Source organism: Xenia sp. Carnegie-2017, unplaced genomic scaffold (genome assembly GCF_021976095.1).
Source record: "Xenia sp. Carnegie-2017 unplaced genomic scaffold, XeniaSp_v1 HiC_scaffold_6, whole genome shotgun sequence".
NCBI lineage: Eukaryota > Metazoa > Cnidaria > Anthozoa > Malacalcyonacea > Xeniidae > Xenia > Xenia sp. Carnegie-2017.
Window position 1 is genome coordinate 19,171,262 of NW_025813526.1, and position 23,720 is coordinate 19,194,981.

General features: G+C 35.5%; 2 protein-coding genes and 1 pseudogene across 2 annotated transcripts in view; 2 read left to right on the forward strand and 1 right to left on the reverse strand.

The window, feature by feature from the left end:
• LOC124456688 (protein ADP-ribosylarginine hydrolase-like) overlaps positions 1–20,662 on the forward strand; it is a 32,771-nt gene extending 12,109 nt beyond the window's left edge. Inside the window, exon 2 of the mRNA XM_047007058.1 lies at positions 20,103–20,662. Within this exon, the coding sequence (XP_046863014.1) occupies positions 20,103–20,662 (560 nt within the window). The remainder of the gene's footprint in view (positions 1–20,102) is intronic.
• On the forward strand, positions 325–13,149 carry LOC124456683 (annotated as a pseudogene).
• On the reverse strand, positions 5,465–7,036 carry LOC124456697. Its single transcript, XM_047007071.1, has 4 exons — positions 6,900–7,036; positions 6,392–6,731; positions 5,913–6,080; positions 5,465–5,804 (listed from the first exon to the last, which is right to left on the reverse strand). The coding sequence occupies exons 1-4, from the start codon at positions 6,948–6,950 to the stop codon at positions 5,560–5,562; spliced, it is 804 nt and encodes a 267-aa protein (XP_046863027.1). The 5' UTR covers positions 6,951–7,036; the 3' UTR covers positions 5,465–5,559.
• Positions 20,663–23,720: the final 3,058 nt, after the last annotated feature.

The window sequence follows — 23,720 nt, forward strand, 5'->3', positions numbered from 1 at the left end:
TGATCAAAAATATCCCTTTTATCCCTAATTATCCCTACCATTCATCTCATATATCACTAATCTTATCATTCCTTAACCACACATGTCATTTATTCCTTGTAATCCCCCAACCATGTGTTCTCCTTAACCTTTATTATCCCATAATTACATGTCTTCATTTATTCCTAAACTATACCTGTTATTTATTCATCCCTTATCATCCCTTAACCGCGCGTCCTCATTTATTCTTTATCATACTTGAACAATGCGTAGTCATTTATCCCCACGCGTCTTCATTAATTTTTAACTTTTATCTTTCTTTTGTGTTTCAGGAAAAGAAAAGAAAAAAACGTAAAAAAAAGAAAGCAAACATTGCTCAAATTGAAAATGTTGAATTCAAAGAGACGGAAGAAGGAACTTCTACTGTCAGTTCTCATGGTAGTTCTTCCACGACAACGACTGCTGACGATAGTGCCACGAGCTTTACCCGAGCGGCATACGACATATTACAACGTAATACTGATTCTCAGGTACATGCTCGTGGTAACCATGCTTCCACTAAAAGGCCTCACGATTTTCTTGAAATGCCAAAGAACTCTCAGTTGGCTTATTGTTCGATTTCTGAGAATTCAACTCTTTCTTCCACAATGGCGAAATCCAACGTTGAGAACAAGAAGAATGAAACAGATGAACAAGTGGCTCGATTAACAAAGAAAAGCCAGGAAGTTCTGCATCTTAAAAACGAGTTTAAAACTGCGAGTGATTTGAAAAAAAAATCATTCTTTGACAACATCTTTGCAATCAGGGCGTTACACTGACTCCTCGCTCTTGTCGGAGGAAGAAGTGTGTGAGCCTCTTGTTGATATGAACAGCGGTATATCTCTAATTCCCGTAGTTTGCCCCGATGACGATAAAGGAGTTAGGGGTCTAGCTATGTCAGGTGAAAATGAGCGATTTACTGTTGCACCAGAGACGTCGCGACATTTAGTTCATTCAATAAATGATTCTCCCGTTTCAAGGTTAGAAGATACTTCATTATTTTATCGAGAAGAATGTCTAACGAGTTCACCATTTTAACTGAGGTGGTAATTTATGTTGTTTTCAGTATTTACACTGATGAAGACGTCGAGAATGATGCAAGTTTAGCAATTGGAGCAACTGTTGCAGCGATATGTGCCACACGTGATGGTAGCATAGAAATTAATGATTACTCAGGATTGTCATTGGTCAGAACCATGGGTGATGGTTGTATGAATGTTAGTTAATTATGAAATGCTTTTATATTTTTTATGGGGGGGAGGGGAGGGTAGAAAGCCATTTGTAAATATCTTTGTTATATTTAGTTCGTTATATTTGGTATGTTTTCGTTCTTTAGCCATCAAAGGAATATCCATCAGGCAAAGAAATGACTTCAGGTTTGTGAGTTTTTTCTCTTCATGTATTTAAATGTTTTTATTTCTTATATCTTTTGAAAAAATGTTTTCGGAACGGGAGAGGCACTTTTGCCTCAGGTTCTCAAACTATAAATGGCCTATTAGCAGGTAGAGTTAGTTTTAAATATAGAAAAGTTTAGTGTAATTGGATTTTACTGTTTGTATCATAGTTGCTTTGCTTGTTTGTAGACATCCGTCAAATTTCATCATGTGAACTGAATATTTGTATGTGTGAATAATTATAATTTCATGAATATCAATAAATACGTGGTTTTTTATTGTTAAAGAGGAATTAAAACAGGCGATTGTATCGATGATGTTAAGAAAAGATGAAGTTGAAGAACGTAACAGGTTGTATTATCGTCCTTCGTTTAATATTAACATTCCACTCGAATATACACTATTTTGCCCTGATCATCTTTCCTGTAGATCATTACAACAACATTTGGAAAAAGAGATGATGAAGTCAGCTGCTCTTCGTCTTCAATTAGAAGATTTAAAAAGAGATATGTCGTCGAAAAATGAAGAAAATTGCGTCGCTCTTAACGGCTTAAAAAGGTTAGGACATTGAGAACTCTGCATTACAGTTAATCAAAGATGTCTGTTGACCTGTTCGTTTTTGCTCTTTAGTGAAAATGATTTGCTCAAACACCAACTAAAGAAATACGTGGGTGCTGTTCAATCGTTGAAAAGAAATGACATTATGGAAGAAGGTTTACTGGACGGATAGTTTATCTTTAAAATAGATGTAGAAGTCTAAGATATTCGATAATCTTTTGTGTAGCTCCAGAAAATGAAAGACTTTCTTCTATCATTCTTTCTCCGGAATCTGACGTCGACGAAGTGAGGTATTTACAGTAAATTTGTAGCAAATGTGAATCAAAGGCGTTGAATTTCGTTTCTTTTTCTTGTAGAAAGGAAGAAAAAAAAGATTTTGAGCGGAAGTTGATCCAAGTAAGATTTCCATTAAACCATAAAACTTTTACAAAACGAAACATTTGTCTTAAAAGGTTTTCAGGTATCATATTTTGCATGAAGATAAGCCGAAATTTATTTGATAGAAAACTCTTTTATACGATGAACACGCTGACTTTAAGAAATATCTAATACAAGAAAATATTTTGACTTATGAAAACTGAGGATCAATTACTGAAATGAAATCTTGATATATGTTTAAAAAACACTCGCCACTCTGACTGATTTCGCGTTTCTTGTTCATCCCCGGGGAATTTCATGGTGATGGCCTCATGGCGTAATAGTCCGTAATCTGTGACCGATTTTCTTTCATTCCTGTTGGACACCTCAAGGAAGGTCGTGAAAATTTCAAGACAGAACGACTTTTACATGCTTAATACAATTTTACTTATTGTCATCTCCAAAAAGCTGCAGTTTTTTTGCTACATCACATTGAAATTTTAAAATTTGTAGCTCATTACAATTCCGAAATCCGCCATTATTCCCAAGAAACTTCATGTAATTTATATTTTGTGTGCTCGTGCCAGACCTATAACAGAGCTATTCCACTCGGTTAAATTGACAACCTGAGTAAGATTCTTAAAAAAAATAACGATTTGACACGTGCATTAGGTTAGATTTAAGAAATTTTCGTTAAGATGATATTTTGAAAGTTGTAAGAGTATTGTGCAAGACAAGGCGCCCTTTTTCTAAAGGTGCATTGTCACGCAGTTGCGACTGCTAGCGAGTAAGGATAGGGACGATTTTCTTCCAATTTTTAGACTTGTAGACATTTTAGCTATTTCATATGCTTTTCATTACTGGAAAATTTTATTGCATTGTTAAAAAAAACAGAAAAAAAAGAAATTCATTCTTCAGTTGGTGAGCTTCTGGTATTATTTCATATGCTACCCTCGATACAGTCGACAGAGTAGTCTGAAGCTGCGCACAGATTAAACGCAACGCTAGTCGTCATTCAAGGGCGGTGACAAGCGCGCTTTTCTAAAGGTCTGCCTCGAATTCGTCGTCCATGTCATCGTCTAAAAACTCCTCTTCCTCAACATCGTTGTCATCAATATCGACATTCGTGCATGCAGTACAAGAGCATACATCTGTGCACTTCACTCCTGCTTTATTACATGAGCAACGTTGTGAGTTGCAGCCAGTCTTACATCCACAATTAACATTATCAAGTAGGGAATCCGGCGCTGGGGGAATGGTCATCCATACGATTTGCAGTTTCCCGTCAATTGTTTTCCACCCATTTTCATCCGGAGGAGGAATATCCATTTGAGGTTGTAAACAGGAACGCCAAATCGCCGCTTGGTAGTTTGACCGACGAATATGTTGCAGCAAACTGTCACAAGTTGGTGGTAGTTGCTCATCTGAACATTTTCCTGCCTTGAACAATGAGAGCCGACATTTGTTGACGTCCTCAGAATCCTTGTCACCGTACAATAAACAAACAAATCTATTTAGTTGAAACACAAGTTCTTCTGACGGGGGAAATGCACTTCCTAAGGAACTAAATGAGTTCAAATATTTGTGGTTACGTAGAAGAATGTTCCACGCTGTCTTTTTGCCCTTTCCATAAAAGAACTGGTGGTGTCACATCCTTAAAAGAAAATTTTGAAAATATTGATTACAGTATACTATTCTTTCACTTATTATCATCGTAACAAAAGAAAACTAATGGCAGCATTGGTGTTATAGAATTACCAGTAAAGGCATGGAAACCTAGCAAGCTTTGACTAAGATTTTCATCACTTTCTTCTACAATAGTTTGTATAGAAATCAAGCGGAAGTTATTTCCTGTTCCAGTCATGAAGCATATTTCTTTGTTAATAATTCGTTGCATGGCGATCGACAACACAAAAACGTCTGTATCTTGGCTTTTGATTATGATTCTTTCGTTGGTTTCTTTAGCATGATTTGCATGTAGTAAGAGCCGAGTGTCAGCTTCCTCGTGATTACACTCCAATTCATACATTTCATTGCATTCCACTTTATCCTCATCTGATCTAGCTCGAGTAATGCAATAGCATTTATCCTTCGACGTTACATACAACGATGACAGATGTCCGAGACAAGATGATACGTAATTGCCCCAGTGTTCACAAAGAAACTGGATCAAAGACTCTTTGTTTTCGCCCAGAGCAAGAAACTTTTTCCACTGCTTTGGAACATGTTGGTTTTTGTCGAATACACGAATTTTCTGAATTCCAGTGTTTTCGGATCTTCTGTTCCTTTCCGATTCCTTGATACTTGTGGGAAGGTATCTATCCGCAACAAAGTCAACTCTTGTTGCCTTCCAGTCTTTGGCCAACTTTAATACGTTATTAAAAATAGCATCGCAGAATTCTCCAAACGTTTTCCATTTGCTCTTCATTGTTTGGATAAGAGCCATGGCATCGACAATGAGTGCATTGTTATCACAGTGTTCTCCATTAAACTTGCACGTGAGGTGGTCACCTATACAGTAAACATAGTAAGAAATTCCTGCATGAATAAGAACCCAATTTGAGGTGTATTGGATTCTGGGGATTCTTTGTAAATCCTACCTATCGAGATAATAACGAAACCTACCGAAGTCCAACACTAATAAAGCTAACAAAGAGAAACGTTATTTGTACCTTCAAAAATTTCAAATAACTTGGATTTGGTTGTTTTAACAAGACTTCCAGAAGTGGTTGCCAAGGAAAGCGGGTACGTGCCAAGACTGTACGACAAAACATTTGCAATGTCAATTTCACGGGTCTTAGCTATCATCAATAGCCGAGCGAATAGGTCTCTGTTCATTTTTAAATTGATTTCTTTCCCTTTGCTGGTTGACACAATTGACCGTTTCTGGCACAAAGATCTGAAATCTTGTTACGGGTGAACTTTGCAAAATGTCCGGTTTTGTACTCAAAAGATTATCTCGTGCAAATTTAATAAACTGCTCCTCCCTATTTTTCTGCCCCAGGAGTTTATCTGCAATCTCATCTTCCACCACCAAGCCACTTGCCAAACCAACCAAATTTTCTTCCTCAACATCAAACGGATTGTTCATGCTCAACACTGCAGACATTACATTCTTCACTAATTTTTCATTAAGTGCACACTTAGTTCTGTCAAGATCTTTGCGGCTCCTGTAAAAATACCGTGCGATACAATTCATGACAATTCGTGTATAGTTAGAGAAACTGCTAATCTACCTTGGAGTAATGTTAGAACCATCCATACTCTTGCATTTGTTAGCAATTGCGGCTCTTTCTGATTGGGCTAACAACCATCTGTGGACCGCCGACCGATTTAATGAAAAACCAATAATGCCTCCCTTGGTTTTGGAGTCACGATTTACGGTTTGTTCAATCATCTGGTCACAAGAAACTGCGGAGAATCCGTGACAATCTTGGCGTTGGACTGCGAAAGTTGTGGATAAATCGGGAACAATCTCTTTAGAATGTAGAAAACAGTCGAAATGAAAATCTTAGAATCGAACTGTCTATTCTTTTATTTGTAGCTGTTAATTGGGATGCACAAATTTCATTAGATTATACCAACCAGGATGTGTATTTTCCAATGCTGTCATTTCCAGCCAATAAGCAGTCCCGTATCTGGCATAGTTTATACGATCGCAAATAAAAAACCATGGCAGCATACATCTGAACAACGCTAAATGAAGGTTCCAATCGACTTCTCGAGTTGCCCGAATGAAGTGCAGCAGGATTTCTAAAAATGTTAAAAAACATTAAAGTGAGGCAGCAAAATATGAAAAAAATGTGAGGGTCTCATGCTGCATGACAGGTCTTTTTGTATACATACAGTACTACTACATGAACAATGTTGTAAGAGTAACAAACTGCACAAGGCCTTTTATTAAAGAAGCCAACAACTTTCGGCATAGTACAACGTGTGGTCTCCAAACATCAAAACCAATGCAAGTCATAAATTATTTTAGAGGAAAATGTCTTACATTTGCGCAGCACGTTAATGTATGATGTAAGGTTTGCACGAAGGACAAGCTGGTATATAGTACATACCAGTCATTTTTATGTACATGCTCCAGAATGCAAAGGTTTTAGACTTTATGGATGATTTCTCAACAAACTGCTCATAGTTCCTCACGAGTTGCTCCATTTGCTGACTTTCGATACAGTCGATGAGCTTGCCGTTCGCAAAACAATCAGCCACGTTTTGAATGGATGTTGCAACACTCTCTTTTTGCTGATTATCGATTGAATCCAAGTATGCATCGAATCGAAGACGTTGCAAGGCTTCATACACCAATTTATGACACATAATTGATCGGTTGTAGTGCTTTCCGGACAAGACACCTCTTATTGATCCAACGCTGATAATTCCCGATTCAATGAGCACATCCTACAAGGAAATTGAGTACAATAATGTGACTTGGAAACCCAATGTTAAATAAGACAAACATGGCCTCTTGCTGTTAAGCAAAATACATTCTAAAATGTAAAATTTTATTGTTAAAAAATACTCGTTCACTTGAAAATAGCGAGTTTCTAAGAAAATCTAGGCAATTACCTTCAAACCAACATCTTCGAAGAGTTTTGATATAGCAGAAAGGTAGCTCATGCTGGCATGAAACTCTCCTAGTCTAACAACAAATCGGTCATAAAAAAGCTGTTCTTTCCACCTAATATGTTGTATTTTAGCATAAACTGCTTCATCAAAACAAGGACAGCTTGTTGCAAACGTAATTTTCAATTATTGTTATGGCAGACTTTAGCACTTCATTTAGAGTTGAGTATTCTGTTGGGGAGGCATCCACTATTGGAAGATAACCAACTCTTGACACATTAGGTATGGTATCTTTTTGCAGTATAGTGTTGAATCCGGACCATCCCGGCCAGAGGTTGTCTTCATCAGTAGTAAAATATTTTATCATGCAGTACGCAAGGTTCAGTTTTCGACATTTGAGAGTGAAGTCATTGCTCTCCAAAGGCTGCATAACTGACTTGTCTAGGGTAGATCCATCAAATGTAGGAGTTTTCTTTGTAGCAATACCATAAGGTGCAATAGCTACTAGAGGTGCTACTACTGTACGTTGGTTTTTCTTAATTGGTACTTGGCATTCTCTTGTACGGCATGCAAGCTTGGGAAACGTTTCCGGCACAACTTTTTGGATGATGATACCTGTTTTAAAGAAGAACATGTCAGATTATCAAAAAGCTTCTAGAATAAAAAAGCTTTGCATAATTTGAAACTGTTCTAATTTCGACTGGCAATATGACTGACATACCATTTGTCACATGTGTTTGTCTTGTAGCATCTTCTTGGAAATCGATATTATCATACACAAGGGTGATATGCTTTCCCTCTACAAAATCTTTAGGGATGGTATTCAAACTATTAATCGTCAATTGGGCAATAGCTGATTCATAAGCCATCGTTGATGGTAAAGATACACAATGACCAAGACCATTAAGTAGTGTAATTAAGCTGGAGCAACCAGACATTTGTCGAACTGCCATGGCTAATGACAAAGATTTTGGAGTCTGCACTTTCCCACTGCTGAAGACATATATCAAATCTTGGCAGATAGAAAATACCTTGAGAGCTTGCTTTTCCTGTATTTGAACATAACCAGCGCGTTCTGGCTCATCAGAAAAGCCAAGCAGCCATGCAATAAAGTTAAATACCATTGGTGACACTAATTTTTTTCACGCTCTCCAAAGTAATATCAGAAGCTAGTGGAGGCCATGTATCATACCAGGATACTGGATTCGTGGATTCAAATTCCTTTCTTAATGCCAATGCAACATTATAAATTTCATGCAACGTAGTGCCTGCCCTGTATACTGCATCTGGCAAGAACTGTTCAGGTTCCTCACCATCATCAGAAGTTTCTGTTGACACTTCATCAGCGAAGGAATATTCTCTACTATTGAACTTGGTTGAATGCAACCTGAGTAAACCATCTCACTTTTGTTACGCTGTTTAGGGTTTGAAATATTTGTTGTGGAAACCGTTGTTTCGTTCGTTGCTTTAATCGACTTGTCTTGTAATTTGTTGCATCTACATTTTCAACACATGCAACAAATTTAACAAACTTTTCTTTAACCTTTGCCATGTAGAAAATACTTTCTTATTGTATTATGTGCACTTTAACGAACTGTTCTCAAAAAGCATTAAACCCTTCATTGTATAAGGGTTTCTGAGTGGATTCTTCACATTCAGCAGGGTCAACTTTATGGTGTTTGAGGAATGAGGTGTATTTTTGATAACATCCGTGATGATACTTCACTTCTAAAGCAACCAAGTCTTTTCCTCTAATGTGTAGCAAAATACTTTCATCACCCTTAATTTCTGCTGCTTTCCTAAGTCGACCACCATCTAGCGTTCTTGCCGTATATAGTGGATCCCGTTTCCGCTTCTTACTTATCTTAATAAAAATTGTGTGAAAAGTGACGCAGAATTAGCATGAAAAAAATATTCCACATTATGGTTTAAATTCACAGCAGTGGTGGCACCAAGAATTCTCCGACAGAGGGGCTTAGGTCCTCGATGGCGGGTCTGAGTTACTTGGCTTGTGGAACAATGCGTTTTCCATGCAAATCTTTTTTTCAGAGAAAACTTCAAAAAATTATTACAAATCCTTGCTTTAATGTATTCAGTTTTGGCTGATTTGAAATTTAAGTAGTAGAGGTTTTTTGCATTTTTTTACAAAATATTCCCTATCCAAATTCGAAAGTCGAGTTGCAAAAAACAACTTCTGCCCCCAGCTCCATACTCTAGTGCCACCCGTGCGTGATTTACAGCTACGTTTACCTACCCTGTCAGTGTAGTATGAATGCTCCTTCTTGCAAATGACACAGGTTGGAGGTAACACGTGCTGGCTCTTTGCCTTAATTCTTTCACCAGTGAATGATTTTGATCGCAGCATTATCTTTTCTGGAGATGGTCCTTCCTGCTGTACAGACGTAGAAGGCTCTGTATCGGTTGACGTTTTTGCACTCTTTTCAGAGCGTCGTTGTGCTCGATGTATTAAAGTTTTATTCGTAAATGCCGAATAACAACGTGAATGGTAAAAGTAACGCTCGTAACTTCCCAAGTTATCCTCTAACTCCTCGATAGGAATCACATTCGTGGTTTTCAAGGCTACGTCTTTCTGTCGTCCATCAAGTTGTAGCCATTGCTTTCTGCATTCCAGGAACCGTTTAAACGATGTTGGTGTAAAATTCCTCAGTGTTCCGCCGTCATCTTCGCAATGAATCAAACACGAATGCCTTTCTTCCATGTTTGTTGAGTTCGAGTTACTCGCCATATCTCTTTCTTAGTATACTTTATATCTCAAGTAACAACCACGAGAGAACTTAATGATGTAACTGATTTTTATTATTTTACACACCAGTATTTATACTCTTTATTACAAACAACAAATATTATTATTGGCCGGAGTAGTTCCTCTGTTTAAGCTATATATGGTACATAAGGAAATTTAACTAACGTCAATAACTGTTCCTTGGCTCTTAGCCGTGTGGGAACGGATACATTGGTAAACCAAACTACGCACATACTATTTCCTTAACATGTTTTTGTGGTTTATGAGCATGACTCAACAATATTTATTATCAAAACATTGGCAGTATTTTCATGTATGATTTTTAAACGAATCAAACACGAATGCCTTTCTTCCATGTTTGTTGAGTTCGAGTTACTCGCCATATCTCTTTCTTAGTATACTTTATATCTCAGTAACCACCACGAGTGAACTTAATGATGGAACTGATTTTTATTATTTTACAGAGCAGTATTTATACTCTTTATTACAAACAACAAATATTATTATTGGTCGGAGTAGTTCCTCTATATAACCTTGAGTTCTTAAAACTGACAAGATTTAGGTCTAAAACAGGCTTCTCCTATGTTGATACATAAGTGCAAAGCTGACAGTTTAGGTTTGCTCCCAAAATTTTCGACAGAATTCTTCATTTAAAACTTACATTTCACTTTGACTTTATTAAGAATATCGCTTTTTTGCCATCTTTCAAGATGGCGCCCTTTAATAAATTTGCCTCACCATGACAACGGCAGTTAGATCAAAGAGTTCCGCACCAAACAAAATGGCGACATTCAAAATTGAAGGAGCGAGGAATTTTGAAATTCAACCGCAAAATACTAAAAAACTGCAGCTTTTTAGAAGTGACAATAAAAAGAATATCAAACAGCAAGTGACTTTCTATCTATTTTGAAAATTTTGCGACCTTCCTTGAGGTGTCCAACGAAACTCGTTTTTAAAGCATATTTTTGAGGCACAGATCACGGACTATAAGTTATGATGAAATGTTGTTTATCATGTTTAAAGGTCGCTGATATGCATGGCAAACTTATTGAACTCAACGAAAGACTAGAAAAAATGTTGAACGCTCGTGAATATCAGCTAAGAATATAAAAAGAAGAGCTTGTCAATCTTAGAGGACCGGTATGTTCAGTAAAGACCCGTGTGTTCATTATAGTACAATAGATGTACAATATTGATCGATATGTACAATATGAACTGTTTGGTATGAATATGAAAAGCAGTAAATACTCTTTTCATTTTCTAAATATTTCTTAATAAAACTACGTATCTTCGTATGTTCTAGCTTCCTCAGGACAATAATCAAGATGAATGTTTATATTTGACGGAGTTTGGTCCAAATTTCATGTCTGTCAATACTCGTCCTTTAATTAACATTTGGATTCCATCTGTTTTTGTACAAGGAAAGTCTCCAAACATTCATCATTCTTATCAGGTATAAATTTTTCCATATATTTATCTCTAAAAAAAGTAAATAACTCTTCCGATGTGATGTTGATGGTTATCTGGACTAGGTTAGGGATAACTAGGGACTATATTTCAAGATTTATGATCTATATTTGGTATTTTCCTCATTTCAAATACATCACCCTTGAGAAAAGTGTTTGTGGTCATCGTATTTAAAAGATCATGTCGTAGTTTAAATTTACTGCTCAAATATTTCACTTTTCATATGTATATGTTTAGTGTTGAGAAAAATCACAAAACTACAGATTCATCCCGACAAGCCTGTTTCGTGATTGCTCACTCTTCAGGGAACTTTCCTTTAATCACGAAACAGGCTTGTCGTGATGAATCTGTAGTTTTGTGATTTTTTCTCAACACCACTTAACATATTTACGCTCTGCTCTCGGGCATCGAGCACTGTTTTATACGGAGAATCATCAAACATAAACTTCCTATATATAGGTATAGCATCTGCTCAGTGGTCCAGTTATTGTCGTCAATAAAGAATTTAACATTGTTTACTTCACCAGGTTTATATCCGTATCAAAGACGATGAATGGAATGTTTACAAACGATACTCGGATTTTTATGCCCTACATAAGAAGGTTTTTGATAAACATCATTACTTTAATTTTTTTAATCATATTGTTTTGCCGTAATGTACAATCCCTTCCTTTTCCTTTTTATGCACAGACAAGCAAGCAGTTTAAACCTGTTGCACAATTCACGTTTCCCGTGAAGAAAATTATTGGAAATCGTGACGTCAATTTTGTGGAAACACGTCGAAAACAATTGGAAAATTACTTGAGAAAATTGATCAATTATAGTCTGGGTGCTGTTCCAGAGTTAGGTGAAAATCCTTGCAAGAGTTCTTTGTTCAAATACTTTCCATTTTTCATGTGAGTAAACACGTGATCTTTTTCATGTGAGTAAACACGTGATCTTTTTCATGTGAGTAAACACGTGATCTTTTTCATGTGAGTAAACACGTGATCTTTTTCATATGAGTAAACACGTGATCTTTTTCATGTGAGTAAGCACGTGAACATGTTTGAGTGTAATTTATTGTTCAATATACAGAATATTAAACGATTTTTTAGTGTTAATGTTTGTAAGGCAAGAATAGACAGAAAAAATTGAAAGTCAAAACAAGAACAAAAAGCAATCAAGCGCATGCGCTGATTGATCTATAGCTGTGTTTTCATTAGCTTGTGCAAACCGATGTGAGCCCAACAATTCAAATCAATCAAAGAGAATTCGCAAATCAATCATGAATACATTTTAGAGGAAAAATTAAAACGTTTGTTTTAAATTTGTCTGTTTCGCATTATTGATATTTTTTTAAAAGCATTTTTTCCTGTTTGCACTAGCTTATGCAAACCTCGGAGACGTTTGTGAGAACTCTTGAGCATGTGCAACACTCTACCTTCGGTTTTGGGCTTGCACTGATCTGTTCTCGAGTTCTCTCAAAGGTCTCCTCGTTTTGCACAAGCCCGTGCAAACACAATAAAAATCTTTTATTTCGTAATAATACAACACAAAGAACTCAAACTTTGGCTTGTTTTAGAAAGAAAATGAAAATGCTACTACCTATTATTTCATGAATAGTTTATCAATTTTTCTCTAAACTTTCAGCAAATATTTTACAGGCAAACTTCAACGGTATCATCTGTTTCAACAACGACAACGACAAAACAAACTGTTCCTCCTACACATAATGGTTAAAAGGTAAAACTTGTAAGATGTCTGTCGAAAAAAACAGTGCATATAAATTGTATAAGTTATATTGTATATATATAACATACGTATAGTTCAGTATATATAAATATAATATGTCTACAAAGTAGAAGAATTTCCTGATGCATCAACTTCAAGGACTCTTTATTGTATGTGTTATATACAGATATAATTTGTCAGTATTTGCTACTATATAATAGTACATCATACTGGGTTTTAACAAGTTAAAACATAATATTTAACTTGAAATGAAAACAATCGTATATTAAATACATCACACGAAACGTACTATGCTATTAAATGTTGTGCTATCTCAGCACGATTTGATTAATTTACATATCCCGCGTCACCCAGCTCTTGCTGACGAATGTTTATACCACTTGACACGTGACCAATTTTGATCAATACGTCATGTGACTTTTTGGCGATCTTTCCCGCGCTATGTGTAAAGAGATTTCTTGCTGAAACAATCTTTATCGTAAGTATTACGTAAAATATTTCATTTGTAAGTTTCCAAGTATTACAGTGAGTAATATAACCTTTTTATTTCAAAGTAGCGTAAAGCATACAGTCGTTATTGTAAGTATTGTTCAAAATTTCTAAGAATAGGATTTACTACTTCCTACATGTATGTATTGTAATATGAAGATGTCTTCAGCTAAAGACGAAACGTTATTGTTGATAAAATTATATACCCATGGCCATATTAAAAGTTTTATGATGGGCAATTATATTTATACTAAGAATTCGCTTTCCGCCTTGCAAATCCATTTTCACAGTCTTTTATAACATCACAACAAGTTAAACCTGTTGAATACATGATTCTTTTTTTGAAGCTGTTGCAAAAAGTCGTTTCCAAACTCGAAAAAACGAAGATGGTCGTTGAAGTGATGCGTTTTTTGTACAAAAATTTATATCAGTTTTACCCTAAAATATCAGCTACTTCTTTCTCAGTCAAACTTTATACTTCATTCCTCATTCATTTTTCGAAGCTGTCGGGAAAAGTCTTTCAAGAAGTCAGAAAAGATGTTGATGAAGAAACATGGCATTGCCGAAGTTTTTGTTGTACATGGTGGGTTTTTTACCTGAGGTTTGACAATTGCTGGTTTATCAAAGATCTTTACGTTAAATACATGATTATTTTTAGCTAAGCTCTTTGAAACAATCGTTAAAGAAGTCAGAAAAGACGTTAACGAAATAACGACCGTTACAGAATGGCATTGCGGAAATTTTCGTTTCACAAAGTCGGGTTTCTCTTGGCGAATTGTTGCCTCCAATGTTAGCTGCTTTTATGCCCATCGTTTGTATCTTTACTGTTTACTGAAATAACTGCCGAAAGTTTGTGTAAGAACATGTTACATGTTACATGTTCATCCCCTGAATCCCGGCTATCGGGCTCATATAAATAGTCCCTAAATCTAAAGGTAAGTTTGCTAATTAAAAGAGATCAAATGTTAATGCTAATAAATACAATAAGAAAATGAGATGGAGATAACAATCTAGATGTTTATCAAATCATTTTTGACATCAGTGGACCTTCAGAATTTGCATGATTCAGCTGTAGTTGTTCCCCAAAGAGACTTAAATGTTTGGGATTTGCTATTTGCTGTAGCTGAAGTATACGTTTTTATTTATATTGTATTAAATTGCATTTACCGCTCTATGGGGATTAATTACTTCTAAGTGATGAATCATGCAAATTCTAAATTTCACAATGTATAATTGACGACACACCTGGTAAATGACCATCAGAACACAACACGTTTACAACACACCTAGTCACTGACCAATCAGAATACAACACGTTCGTAAAACTTGGGCCATAGTCTAAGACTAAGAACGTGCCATTTGAACGTGAAAGTCTGTAGTTGCACGAAGAATAGTTAGCCGAAGTCGAAATTATTCCACGGTGAAATATCTCTTGGAGTGCTTTGAAAAAATGTTCAGGTAAATGTCTTGTTTCAAGTTTTTTTGCATTGAGTAAACATTGAATTGGGACACTGCATGTGATGTTCATTAATGCAAAGTGCAGTGTGGCCTTCTCATAAAGTTTCCGTCTTAGTAACTTTTGTTTCCTCTATGCTTGATTTTAGGTATGGACATTCTTCTCTTAAACGACAATTAGTCATCAAATGAGATTGAGAAGCAACAAACAAATGTTGGTGTATTCACCATGATCGTAGACTCCACAATTAAAGAAAGTGGTTATTGTTCACAGCGGTTGAAGAGAATTGTGGCTGTTGTCGACCAGTTCCTCGACGCTCATCTAAACATAAGAACAAAATACAATTCTGTAATTTGGTTGAAATTCTTCTTCCCTTGAACTACATTACTAGTGAATAAAATGCTCAATGTAAGTATGTTATCAATGTTTTTCATTTATGGAAGTATAGTGTGAACTGACATTGGCTTCAATTGTCCTATGTAGAAACCTTCTGATCAAGAATGGACAATATACGTACTTTAATGAAGATCTCTGAACGATGATCAAAAGTTGGCAGTGTAGTTTAACGAAGACCTCTGAAAAATGATCAAAAATGGACAATATACTTTGATGAAATTGAAAAATTCGTGACTTTTAATGCCCTAAAGACCATCTCTACAAAGAATGCAAACGCTAAACACTATTCTGGAGCAAAGCATCCATCAGCCTAACGCCTGTTTCCATGGAAAAGTCAATATTATGACCTTTTCTAAAACATTTTCCTGGGAGTTTTCCTGCTAACATCACGACTGGTCAATCAATCGCAATGATGGAGAAAACCACGCCGCTATCAAATGCCCAAATTTCAACATTATTTAATTGAAAATTTTGTAATAAAACATGGAACTTCTTTAACATGAAAATAAACCTAAAATCCTAATATTCCGACTGGCTGTCGATATTTCCGATTTAATGCCGTAGACGACATGCACAGTTGCAAGAAATGGCCAATCTTGTTTCTGTGCTTGCCGTCGTCGACATAAAAGTGGTGATGTTTGTCAGGTAGCCTGAAAATTGGATACGATGGTTTCACCATCAACGTTCTGAATTTTTCAAAAAATTATTTCGGGCTTTTTTGTGGCTGTCCTTGCTCAACATCCGATCGTTTCATCTTCACAATTGGCATGAGATTTGTCATTCATCGTAGTCTGTCGTTGAACTGCCAAGGATTCGTCGAAAACCGTAAGTGTAATAATAATAAACCTTTTATTTAGTTAGGCCTGTTAACAGGTCAAATTTCTAATATAATTCGGGCAATAGCCACAACCAATCCTGGTGTTCAGTATATTCCACTGTAAGGCTATTTTTTTAATGCAGGAATGCAAATATATATATTTAATAATTTCTAATTAGCAGCAATTTTAAAAAACACTTGAGAAAAACGACGATTTTTTTGAGAGCAAACATGTTTCGACATTATCAGAATGCCATCTTCAGTGCAGAATGATTAGTGTTAAGTAATATGATACATAATATGATATGAGTAAATTAATTACAATGAGTATTAAGTATTAATAACTATAACGTAAGTTCTAAAAATAAGTATTAAGAATTTATAACAAAAGTATTATTATAAAGTAAATATAGTGTTGTAGTGGTGAACTTGGATATTTAAATCGGGATTAGTTTTATTAATGTGTAGAGCTTCCTTGATTTTGAGTGAGAAAGTGGATTGATCAGTGTCGATGATTTTAAAACAGGAAGGTGAGAATTTGTTTTTACATGAAGGAGAGGCTTGAAGATGTTTGTAGATAGTGGAGTTTTTGTCTGTGTGAGTATGTTCCTTTATCCTGGTAGATAATTGGCGAGATATATATTTAAAGAAATTTCTATCTGCATTTTCAAAAATAGTCTTGATTAAGAGGTAATAAAAGTGTTCTTTTGGTTAAAATAATCCAATAGTGTTTATCGGTGCTGCTTTAATTCTTTTTAAAATTTGTGTCTTAGTAAGCGTGAATTTGTATGAACTATTTTAAGTCTGTGACTGGCATGCAATAATTGTGATGTTCTATATAATTTACCTTCGAAAAACCTCTGTGTGAATATACTGCTTTAAGGAGCTACGCATGATCGCAGCGGTTGTTGCCTCGCAGAAGGATAGGAAGGACCATAGCTTAGAATCGGAAATGCAAGTGAAGTTTGGCCCAAGGAAGGCAACTTCAACTTGGGTTTAGTGGGTACAAATGGTACCTTAGCGTAGAGGATGCAAATAGCATCTGTAAGAAGACCTTTGAAGACTGGATCAAGCGAGCAAGGCCTATTGAAGACCAAGGGATTGTCGTGGTTTTGGTGGAAAGAAAAATATCTCTCCCCTAGTACGGTAAGAGCATGCAGTCGTTGTAGTTGGCCAATTTCATGAACGGCTTTCTACATTGACTATTAAGGCACTTCTGCATGGATCCCCTATAATGCATGAGTAGTTCAACCCACCCCGGTTGGAGGTCGCCCGTAGGTGCAACATGCACTAGGTTAAGTTAAGTTAAGGGCATGATGGGTTACCTCCTTCAAGGGGCATTCCTTTTCAGGGCGGAATTCCGGTGCCATGCGCAGGTAGGAAGTTTAGATAGCTTAGGCATGCGATGTAGTTGCAGCGAGTAGTTGCTACGCTTAGATAATGAGAATGGAGTTAGAACCTTTATAAATATAAAGGACGAACTCCACTATCAAGAAAAAATGACTAAATTTTTCAAAATCGTTCGAAGAAAACTTTAATCTTGTCATTCATTTTCAAATTGACAAATTGAAACTCAAATAGTCTTCAGTTTGTCAAGACATTTACAGTTTAGGAGCGGCGTGGCAATTACTGTAAATGTAAAAATGGATATGTTGTTTTCTTATTAAGAAAACTTCATTCCTCGGAATTTCGATGCGGCAAGCCACAGCAAAAACAGGCATAAAAAAATGTTTAGTACACCAGGTCTAAGTATGCGGAATGGCTTCATATTAACCAAACTAACACGAAACATAGTTTTAATAAAAGCACATTGTTTGTTTTCTTTGATGGTTACCATGAAGACAAACCGCAGACGTTGTCACATATGATACAAAATAGTTACACGATGGTTTCCATGTTCACCATTCGCGTTGCTATGTAGTCATCTATGTGATAATTGTCAAACTAAAACATAACTTAAATCAAGCGCTGCCGGTTGTTTGGTTAAACCATCCACGGTCCCTCGGTAACCAAACTTAACGTGTGCTTCTTCAAGTGTTCTAAATTGTTTCAAAAAATATTAAATTTCGTCTGTCTGCTTAAAATATTTTGAAGTACATTTATCTAATCCATGTCATGCAGCAAGCGCTTGCTCCAACTTTAAGCGTTAGTGGCACTGGCGCGCAAAGCACTGAATGAAACAGTGCAAAATAGGGAATGCTAAGGTGGCGCTAGGTGCGACTGATTCGGATGTGGATTAGATAAGAAAAACGCACGTTAAAAGAAATTCACATCCAAATTACACAATTTTCTCGTCCAAAGTAGAAAATTGTCGAGTTCGCTGATCGGTTTACGTGCGGTAAAACTAAAATGTGGCGGTTTGTACGTAAGTTGTATGTACGTTAAAAATGGCGAATTATATCCATAACTAAAATACTTGAAAGATTTTTGGACTTGAAGGTGTATTTTGAGAAATTGACGGTTTTTTCATTGCTTTGGTATTTGCATCGTTGCAAAGGTAAGTAAAGATTTTTTCTTCTGACAGTCCCCCGGGGCGCGGAACTTCGGCTGAAATCCCTAATGGTTTTTTCCTCTTCAGTATTCTCCAAATTCTCGTGCCGTTGTGTTCGGTTTTGGTTTATACCGTTCAGGTTTTTCCATTAGGGATATTTTATTTCGGTTAAGTCATCAAAAAAAAACAGTGACTTGGTGTGGGACTAAACTTGTACTACTTGTCATATACAACCATGGAACAAAAATAAATGCAATTTGAAGGCTATGGATGCTTAGCTAAGCGAACCTAGGGTCTATCAGCTAAAATTTACGGCCATCTTCACTTTCGTTAAAAAAACAGCGACATGTTAAAGAAATTCTGCATTTTAGAACAGTTTGGGTGATTTCAGTTTAATCATTTTTTATATTTATTTACTTAACACTTATTGTAAATGTGAAAGTTAAACTTGCATGTATTTGGGGCGTAAAGTTGGATATTTAAGCATTTTAATGCTAAACCGGCATAATAAAAAAGCTGATTATTGTTTATTGTTTGTAACTTTAAATTGTGAAGTGTAATTGAACGACAAAGCTCTTGACCTGTTTTTGTCTATTACGATCAAGCAATAACTTACCAAATTTGAGCTTCAAAAATTCTACAAAGATCAAATTTTGGAAATATAAAATATTCAAATATGTTCAATAGCCAAAATCATCTGAACTTTCCATTAAAAAAAAACAGCCCAACTGTGGGGTATCTTCAAAAAGCGGAAAATTTAGTCTTTGGGTTCGATTCCCAATACACTGTTTTTTAGTACATGTTACGACCTCTTGAGGAAAAAGGTTACATTATACCATTTAATGAACTAGGTGGCGGATGTGGTGCAGCTATGAGATCCATGTGTATAGGTTTGATGTTTCCTTGTGAAGATCAAATTGAAATGTTAATTGAAATTGCTGTTGAAAGTGGGAGGATGACTCATAATCACCCCACAGGTATTCACCTTTCATAATAAAGCAACGATTTCACATCAAGTACAATTATCAAGTCAATAATGTCTAGTGTTTTGTCTATCAACAAGTGTTTCTTCGTATAAAGTTTGCTAGGTTTTCCTGTTATCTGCATTGCTTTTCATTTTAACAAACCTTTATAGTAATTTATCTTTTCAATCCTTTTGCTTTTCTTAGATGTTTTATCTTCAACTCTTCCTTGGATTACTTACTTGATCAAGCATTACCATGAATGTTTCATTTCCTTTTATCAAATATCAATTTATAAATGAAATAAAAGAAGGTTGACATTAGGTTTGCATAAGTCTATGCAATCCATCATTTTCTAAAACCACATCTCAAATGCCTCCATCCTTCTAACATTGCTCACTTTAAATGACCATATCTTTGACCCATCCCTTCTATTGCTTTTCCACTTTTCCAAATTTCTGTCTTCCAAAAGCTGTATGAATTGCCATTGCTGTTTTTCTTTAATATCTTCACTACTACAGCCGTTGAATCCATGAACCATATCAAAATGCTTCTATTATGTAAATATGGTCATCATAATGTAAGTGACCTAAAATTAGCAATCTTTAAAGATAATGATTTTAATTATAGGTTATCTAGGGGCTGTTACTGTAGCTTTATTTACAGCCTATGCTATACAGAAGATGGCTCCAAAAAAATGGGGAGCAGGACTTTTAAGTGTTTTACCCAAAGTTTGGGAATACATTGAGAAGGTTGGTCGTGATGTAGAAGAAAACAAGAAATCTTGGGGCTACTTTAAAAATAGTTGGGAGTCATATCTTGAACTACGGGGATTAACAAATGGAACCAGTGAACCAAAGTTTCCAGTGACATATAACATACCTGAACGTGATGCTTTTTATAAATCTGTCAGTTATGCAGGTTGGGGTGGGTCCAGTGGTCATGATGCACCAATGATTGCTTACGATGCTTTGATGATGGCAAAAGATTCCTGGTTTCAATTGTGTTCTTGTTCTATGTTTCATGGTGGAGATAGTGACAGCACAGGAATATTGGCTGCAGCATGGTGGGGTGGTATGTATGGTATGAAAGGTGTACCCCTTGGAAATTATAGGAACCTGGAATATGGTCATAGGCTTATGGAGCTGGGTAAAAAATTATTGAATGTATCAAAGAATATGAAAAACTAACAGGATAGTATTTATTTAACAAACATTTGTCATCCCAATATACTTAATATGTTTGTAAATCATACAATAAAAATTACTACTTGGTTATAACTTAAAAGCAAATTTCTTTAGAAATAAAGTCTAAAGAAGAATGTCATATTCAAGGCATGTGCAGTTCTAAGTTCTACTTAGGATGATTCCTGGCTGTAAAGTAAGTTTATTGACTAGATATCAGTGAAACTATATATAGACAAGCATCATTACTACTTTAGGTTCATTTTACCTCACAAAATGCAAATTGCTAACGTTTTATTCACTACCAAAAGTACCTTCTGAGGGAAAGGGGAGCTGACTTGGCAGGTGGAAGCCTTGCTCCTACGGTCTATGTGTTAAAAATAGGCTTAACATAATTTAGAAGGCACAATTTTCTTTGAAACACGTAGCTACCAAAGTGTAACTGTAAAGCTTTGTCATATTCCAGAGTTTCATAATACAACACACCTAGATTTTTTAAAAGACTAAACGACATCAACATGATTTGGACCTAACGATTGTTTTTGAATTTTCGAAGCTTTTTCATGAAATTCTGTAGCTTTATCGTAGTTTCCAGTTTGATAAAACACCAAACCAAGATTGTTTAAAGACATAGCGACATCAGCATGACTTGGGCCTAACGATTGTTTTCGAATTTCCTGAGCTTTTTCATCATACTCTATAGCTTTGTCGTAACTTCCAGTTTTAGCAACCACATTACCAAGATTGTGTAAAGACGTAGCAACATCAATATGATTTGGACTTAACGATTGTTTTCGAATTTCTAGAGCTTTTTCGTAAAACTCTATAGGTTTGTCGTATTTTTAGTTTTTTTAAACAATAAACCAAGATTGTTTAAAGACGCAGCTACATCAACATGATTTGGACCTTACGATTGTTTTCGAATTTCCAGAGCTTTTTCATGAAACTCTTTAGCTTTGTTGTAGTTTCCAGTTTCATAAAACACCAAACCAAGATTGTTTAAAGACCTCGCGACATGATCATGATTTGGACCTAACGATTGTTTTCGAATTTCTAGAGCTTTTTCGTAAAACTCTATAGCTTTGTCGTAGTTTTCAGTTTCATGTAACACCGTACCAAGATTGTTTAAAGACGCAGCGACATCAACATGATTTGGACCTAACGATTGTTTTCGAATTTCCAGAGCTTTTTTATAATACTCTATAGCTTTGTCGTAGTTTCCAGTTTTAGCAAACACATTACCAAGATTGTTTAAAGACGCAGCGACATCAACATGATTTGGACCTAACGATTGTTTTCGAATTTCTAGAGCTTTTTCGTAAAACTCTATAGCTTTGTCGTATTTTTTAGTTTTTTTAAACAATAAACCAAGATTGTTTAAAGACGCAGCTACATCAAAATGATTTGGACGTAACGATTGTTTTCGAATTTCCAGAGCTTTTTCATAAAATTCTGTAGCTTTGTCGTAGTTCCCAGTTTCACATAACACCATACCAAGATTGTTTAAAGACATAGCGACATCAACATGATTTGCACCTAACGATTCTTTTCGAATTTCTAGAGCTTTTTTATAATACTCTATAGCTTTGTCGTAGTTTTCAGTTTCATGTAACACCGTACCAAGATTGTTTAAAGACGCAGCGACATCAACATGATTTGGATCTAACGATTGTTTTCGAATTTCCAGAGCTTTTTTATAATACTCTATAGCTTTGTCGTAACTTCCAGTTTTAGCAAACACATTACCAAGATTGTTTAAAGACGCAGCGACATCAACATGATTTGGACCTAACGATTGTTTTCGAATTTCTAGAGCTTTTTCATGAAACTCTATAGCTTTGTCGTAGTTTCCAGTATCATTATACACAATACCAAGATTGTTTAAAGACCCAGCGAAATCAACATGATTTGGACCTAACGATTGTTTTCGAATTTCCAGAGCTTTTTCACAATACACTATAGCTTTGTCGTAGTTTCCAGTTTCATATAGCACATTACCAAGATTGTCTAAAGACGTAGCAATATCAACATGATTTTGATCTAACGATTGTTTTTTAATTTCCAGAGATTTTTCATGAAAATCTATAGCTTTTTTGTTGTTTCCAGTAACATTAAACACAATAGCAAGATTGTTTAAAGACCTAGCGACATCAACATGATTTGGACCTAACGATTGTTTTCGAATTTCCAGAGCTTTTTCGTAAAGCTCTATAGCTTTGTCGTAGTTTCCAGTTTCATATAACACCTTACCAAGATTGTGTAAAGACGTAGCGACATCAACATGATTTGGACCTAACGATTGTTTTCAAGATTGGCATTAATTTAAAGCAAGATATTTACCAAAATGTAACTTGTTCTTTAAATATTTAGTTCAAAGTCATGTTTTTCCATTGTTGGTCTTGTAAATGAACAATTGTTTCAATTGAACAATTTTTCAAGATGTGGCATTAATTTGATTTCGTCGTCTCTCTCTTTAAACATGTAAAGTGCTTTAGATATTTGATCAACGTTAGTTTCCATTTCATGTTCTTCATTTGAATGTTCAAATTGATAAACAATAATTGCTTTGTGAACAATGCGATGTAGACTAATGTCATTATTTTCTGAATGCAAGAACAATGAGCAGTCCTTTAAACAAAGACATATATCTTCGTTTGAGTGTTTTGGATCTATTTTTTGAACATAAAAAACAATAATGTCTCGTGGTATAGGATCAAACGATACCACGGAAAATAAGTTAATAACATTTGCCCATATTGAGGATTCTTCAGCATTTTGTCTGACAGCTAAAAGTGAAGTTTGTAACATACTTCTAGGATATTCCGAGTTAAATTTAACAAAAGGGGCGTCCATGTGTTCTTGTTCATCTGAAGATATTTTCTTTAAATATTGTCTCCAAGTAAATGAGCAGTTTGCTTTGTTTGACTGACATAATAACCAGCAAGCCAAAGCCATCGATCTAATTGATCATCATCATTTTCAATAGTGTAATGCTTCAACAGTTGAAAACATTCCCTATCATTCATTCCACTTCTGATAGAAATATGTTTGTTAAACTCATCGT